General features: G+C 39.3%; 1 protein-coding gene across 1 annotated transcript in view; it reads right to left on the bottom strand.

Moving 5' to 3' along the window:
- The window catches only part of EOGT (EGF domain specific O-linked N-acetylglucosamine transferase), a 51612-nt gene that overhangs the window by 29385 nt on the left and 15963 nt on the right, over positions 1-6264 (bottom strand). The window contains exon 7 of the mRNA XM_045290122.1: positions 1143-1249. Within this exon, the coding sequence (XP_045146057.1) occupies positions 1143-1249 (107 nt within the window). The remainder of the gene's footprint in view (positions 1-1142; positions 1250-6264) is intronic.

The raw sequence follows: 6264 nt of genomic DNA, 5'->3' as shown, positions 1-6264 counted from the left end.
AGATCTGGCAGCAGACTAGACTTGAAGGACTGCTAGTCTCTCACAACTGTCTCACGGGAGTGAGTTGCATTGAGCCATTTGTAGTGCTTTATAATTTAACTGTTTATTTCTTGTATTATATGTTTATCTGTATATGATTTAACAGTTCATTTGTTATATATCTAATTATCTTTATAAATAACTATATTAAATTATCAGCAATTTGGTTTTATCTCTCTAGAGAACCCTGTCTAACACACCAGGCAAGGCAGACCCTCTTCTGTCGAGTTGCATAGGACAGAGTAGAACTGTGCCTACAGGGTTTCTGAGACCATGAATCTTATACCGAAACAGACTGCTTCCTCTTTCTCCAGAGGAGTGGCTGGTGGGTTTGAACTGCCAACCTTCAGGTTAGGAGCTTCACACTTAACTCACTGCACCACCACGGCTCCTTCCCATCATGCACACATGACTTTTAATTTTGAAAATTCTAGTGCAGCACAATCTAAATCAAGCCATTTGAGAAACCAGATAGAGCGTAGTTAATTATAAAAAGTTTATATATACCCTCTTCCCTCAATTTTCTCTTTGATTAGGTCATTTTATGTGAAGATCTGCTCTAGTACCCAAGGAATAAAATAAAGGAAAAATTTCAACTAGCTCATCTACTTCTTCAGACAAGAAACTAACAATAAAAATCTTCTCTTTAATGTTATACTGTTCACAAAAAGAAAGTTATAAGGGATAAAAACCAAGACAAAGAATTGCAGACCAAAGGGAACCGACTCTGGAGGGTCCCAAGGGAAGAGGGCAGGGTAGGAAGATGAAGCAACGGGCTACAAGGCTGACAGGGAAGGAGGACAGAGAAAAGTCTGGGGAGCGAAGGAGGGATGGCATATGGGGTGGGATGTGTGGCTTGAATGGCAGAGTGGATGGTCTGAAATGTAAACCCTCCCACCTAATTCACAATATGCACAAAGCCTGAGAAACACCATACAGGTTGCCATGAGTAGGAATTCACTCAATGGCAATGGGTTTGACTTTGGGTTTGGAACTGTGTGTGTGTGAAAAATGCTGACATATTAAATGTTTTGTTACATAGATATGTTACATATACATTTACACTAACCAAAAGTGAAATTGCAGACAAATTAAAATCTCACCTGCATCAAATTTCATGAAGTAGGTTGGCTTTTCGATGACCAGGTCACATTTCGCATCTTCTATGGGTCTGAAGTTGAGCTGAGTATAGCTTTGTAGCTCAGCAAACCTACAAATATGAATTGGGACATGCTTTTCAAGTGATTCACTCAAACCTATTACATCATTTTAACAAAGGATCCGCTCATTAGGCAATTTGAGTTCTAAAATGTAAGTCACTCTATGGAGATATGTGTAACTTCTAAGGCTTAGTAACATTGCTATAGTTTTATATCAATTTAAATGAGACAAGGAACAAAGGCACCGATAATTTGTCAGTCTCATGTGTAAGATAGTTAGCTGGACACTCTCCAGACAAAGAAGGCATTTATGCAGTTTGTTAACCAAATAATCTACCATAAAGTGTGGGAGTTCCTGGGTCGCTCAAATGGTAAGACACCCAGCTGTTAACCAAAAGGTTACAGGTTCGAATCTCTCTACAGCAGTGGTTCTCAACCTGTGGGTAGTGACCCCTTTGGGAGTCAAACAACCCTTTCACAGGGGTCGCTTAAGACCATCGGAAAACACGTATATCGATGGTCTTAGGAACCAAGACACCGCTCCTTTGACTCCAGGTGGTCCGCTCACATGCAGATACGCCCACATGAGTATCCAGCATGATGACATCATCACGCCAACCCCATCACATACACCCCATACAAATACAGGTGTATGTGACAGGGTTGGTGTCATAATGTACTTATGCGGACCATTCACACGAGTAGAGAGCAGCTACTGTGTAGAGAGCAGCTACGGTGTAAAAAGCAGCTGCTGTGTTGAAAGTACCAGTATTAGAGGTAAAACAACACTTCATGAATTATAATTACTGGGTAAATGTAAAATCATGTACTGTAAAATCATCAACTACTGCAAAAATATATATCTATCTGTACCATGGGAACTTAATCTGGATGCTGATCAGTCTTTTTATATTCAGCTGTGGTTGATGTGAATACTGCCCCCTTGTGATAGTAACAGGTTTGTAAAAAAAAACAACACAGAAAATGGTAAATCATAGGAAACTTTTTAATGAACTGTATTGACCGAACGATGCCATGTGTCATCTTTTGTATTATTAAAGGTATTGTTATTTATTATTTAGGGAAGAACATTAAGAAAAAATATAGTGAGGATTTACATGATGGTTTTACCTCAATAATTACAGCAGGAATTGAGAAACTGCAATGTGTTATCTATTGTGAAGTTCTATCAGCCAAATCCACGAAGCCAAACAAACTAAAACGCCATTTTGATAGCAAGCATCCAAGCTTTGCCAGCAAGATACCAACTATTTTAGAAGCAAAGCTGATGGACTCAAGAAAGCCAGACTTGACACTGGTGGCAAGTACCACAAACAAAACGTAGCAGCTGCTGAAGCTTCACATTTGGTGGCACTCAGAATCGCCAGAGCTATGAAACCTCACACCACTGCTGAGGATTTACTGTTGCCAGCGGCCAAAGACATTGTTCGAGTTATGATTGGAGACGAATTTGTTACGAAATTGTGTGCAATTTCCTTATCTAACGACAATGTCTGCAGAAGAACAGATGACATGTCTACTGATATTCTTGATCAGGTCATCCAGGAAATCAAATCTGCTCCACTTCCAATCTTTAGTATCCAGCTTGACGAATCTACAGACATTGCAAACTGTTGTTCAGTTACTGGTTTATGTGAGGTATATTAGTGAGGGCAACTTTAAAGATGAGTTTCTTTCTTGCAAACCTCTTGAAATGACAACTACTGCACGTGATGTATTTGACACAGTTGGTTCATTTCTGAAAGAGCAGAAGATCTCTTGGGAAAAGGTTTGTGGTGTTTGCAAAGATGGTGCTCCAGCTATGCTAGGATGTCGATCTGGATTTCAATGTCTGGTACTGAATGAGTCAATAAAAGTCATTGGAACTCACTGAATGATTCATCAGCAAATATTAGCAAGAGATGCTGCCACAAAAGTTACAGGAAGTAATGAACAGCGTCATAAGTTCTGTCAATTTTGTAAAGGTGAGCACTTTAAACAGTCGACTGTTTTCCCAACTGTGGTACGAGTTCCATGCGCCAAACAATGCTCTGCTATTTCACACTGAAGTGAGATAGTTGTCAAGAGGAAGTTTTAAAACGTGATCTTGAGCTTTGTGATGAACTCAAAACGTTTTTTAACCAGAAAGCAAGACCGCAGTTCAAAGCACTTTTCAGCGATAAAAGTGAACTGCAGAAAACAGCTTACTTGGTTGACATCTTTGCCATCTTGAATGAGTTAAATTTATCACTGCCAGGACCAAATGCAACATACCTTGATTTGGCTGGGAAAACACGACTAAACCAAATGAAACTTCAGCTTGCCAAAAAAAAAAAAATTGGATGAAAATAAAATATATACATTGCCTACCTTATCTGCTTTCTTTCAGGAACCTGACATTGAACCAGACAAAAGGATTACGATAATTTCTGTGAAAGAACACTTGCAAATGCTTGCAGACGAAATTTCATCACATTTTCCAAATCTAGCTGAACCCCATTTGCACTTGCCAGAAGCCCATTCCCAGTCAGAGTTGAAGATGTTCCTGAGACAGCACAGAGCAGTTCATTGAGCTTATTAACAGCGATGCAGCCAGAACTGATTTTTCTTCAATGCCAGTTACAAAGTTCTGGATCAAGTGTTTGCAGTCAGATCCTTTTCTGTCTGAGACTATGTTGCGCCTTATTCTTCCACTTCCAACAACTTCTCTTTTTGAAGCAGGGTTTTCCAGCTTTTTGGTTATCAATTCTAAATACAGAGGCAGACTTGTTGTGGAAGATGATCACTTTGTGCTCTTGCAAAGACTGCCCTGAGAAATTCTGATCTGGTGAGAAAGAAGCTATCTCAATCTTAATGGCTTTTTATACATATTGTTGCAAAATGTAGCAATGTAGTTTACTATTGTTATATTAAGACTGTTACCCATGCTACACCAGGCTGCAAGACAAAATTTCATTTATTTGTCAGTAGAAATGAATATTTCACAAAATATAAATACATATTGTTTTTGTGATTAATCACTATGCTTTAATTATGTTCAATTTGTAACAATGAAAATACATGCCAAATATCAGATATTTACATAACGATTCATAACAGGAACAAAATTACAGTTGTGAGGTAGCAACGAAAATAATTTTCAATTGCTAACTTTGAGAGTAATTGGTTAGATATCAATAGCTAACTAGTGCAAATGCTGTTTTTACAACCCTATGTACAATAGAACAAAACACTACCCAGTCCAGTGCCATCCTCACAAGCTTTGCTATGTTTTTTAGACCATTGTAGTGCCCACTATGTCAATCCATCTCAATGAGGGTCTTCCTCCTTCCTGCTGACCCTCCACTTTACCCAGCATGATGGCCTTGGACGGGTCTCCCTTGATAACATGTCCAAAGCACATGAGACAAAACCTCACCTTCCTTGTTTCTAAGGAGCTTTCTAACTATGCTCCTTCCAAGACCGGTTTGTTTGTTCTTTGGAACATCCATGATGCTTTCAATAATCTTCACCAACACCACGCTCCATATGCATCTATTCTTCTTCGGTCTTCTTGATTCATTGTCCAGCTTTCACATATATTTAACATGAATGGAAATACCATGACTTGGGTCAGGTTCACCTTAGTCCTTGAAGAGAGATCTTTTTGCTTGCTGACACTTTAACTATAGAGGATGACCATGCAGAACCAGGTAACAAAATGGACTAGAAACTAAAATGCCTACTTGAATGCAGGAATCACTTACTGTGAAAGTCAGAGTATTTCACATTAGCAGGGCCCATACTAACCTATGATAATACATCTGTGACTTACTAACCTGAATGGCTTGCTCTTATATAAAGCTAGCTTTTGTGAGACCCCAAAACTTAGCCTTATATCAGAGTTCCCTATGTGGCTAACAAGGGATACCATGAGAACTGCAATCTGTGTGCGGAGGCCGTGGTAGGTACATGCTTCCTGACATGTGATAACACTTTCCTGGAACTACTGATTTTTTTTAATGACTGCAGGCAAGCACGCATGAAATCAAAATTAGTTGAATCAAAAGTATTAGTTATACTTTCTAGTTTTGATCACTGCACTGAGATTATGTAAGGTGGGAGAGCTGGGAAGGGTAAAAGAGGAATTTTCTATACAATTTCTTAAACTTCATGTGAGTCTACAATTATTTTTCAATGGAAATCTAAAAACCAGTGTACAATTCCTTTCTTTCTAGAGGTGGTGAATTTCTTGATAGATCACACAACATTGAAAGTATTCTAAATCAGAATGTGTTCTCCAATTTACAGACAGTTGAACAAGCTTGCAGTGGTGTGTAACAATCATGGCAGTGTTGATCTTTGGGGCAAAGGGTGGGGCAGGGACTGGAAAGGGGCCTACCGTGCTGATGATGGTCTGTTTTGTAACCTGGGTAATGAATTATCTTAGTGGGCTCACTTTTTCATAATCCAAACCATATACTTTTCTGCCTATTTGTTAAATACTTCAATAATTGCACATGAAAAGAAAAGTGTTCCTCTAACACATGCAGTAATTACAAGGAGTTACAAACTCATTTTGAATTCCTGTTTTTTTCCTTTCATTGTTAAATAGTAATTCAATTGGCAAACAGTCATCTGTATTTTGTAACTAAAATTTAATTCAGATAAAACTATGAGATTCACTCTGTAACCTTCATTACCCACCAAGACCTCAAACCAGGTTATCTAAATTACTTAAAACCGTTTCCGAGAACATATGAGCAAATTAAGGAAGAGGAAGAGAGAATGGAGCACACCCTGGCCCACCAAGGCTTGAGGATGACATCCCTGCTCAGAGCAGCCAATCCACAGAGGACCATAAGGCCGGCCCCACTACAAGACACAACATCCCTTACTGACCCATAGGCCTACAGGGGACAACACTGGAGACACAGGATGGGAATTGCACCTGATCAAACACCACCACACGGAGGCAAAACACTAAGGGCATGCAACAGAGCAGCAAGGGGAACAGAGCATGGAAGTCCGAAGGGAATACCAAAAATAGACTTTGGGGCCAGGGCATAGCAACCCATCAGTCTCG

Source organism: Echinops telfairi, unplaced genomic scaffold (genome assembly GCF_000313985.2).
Source record: "Echinops telfairi isolate 266 unplaced genomic scaffold, ASM31398v2 ScPeMD7_31;HRSCAF=116, whole genome shotgun sequence".
NCBI lineage: Eukaryota > Metazoa > Chordata > Mammalia > Afrosoricida > Tenrecidae > Echinops > Echinops telfairi.
The sequence above is the reverse complement of the archived record's forward strand: the minus strand, read 5'-3'. Positions and strand labels throughout refer to the sequence as shown.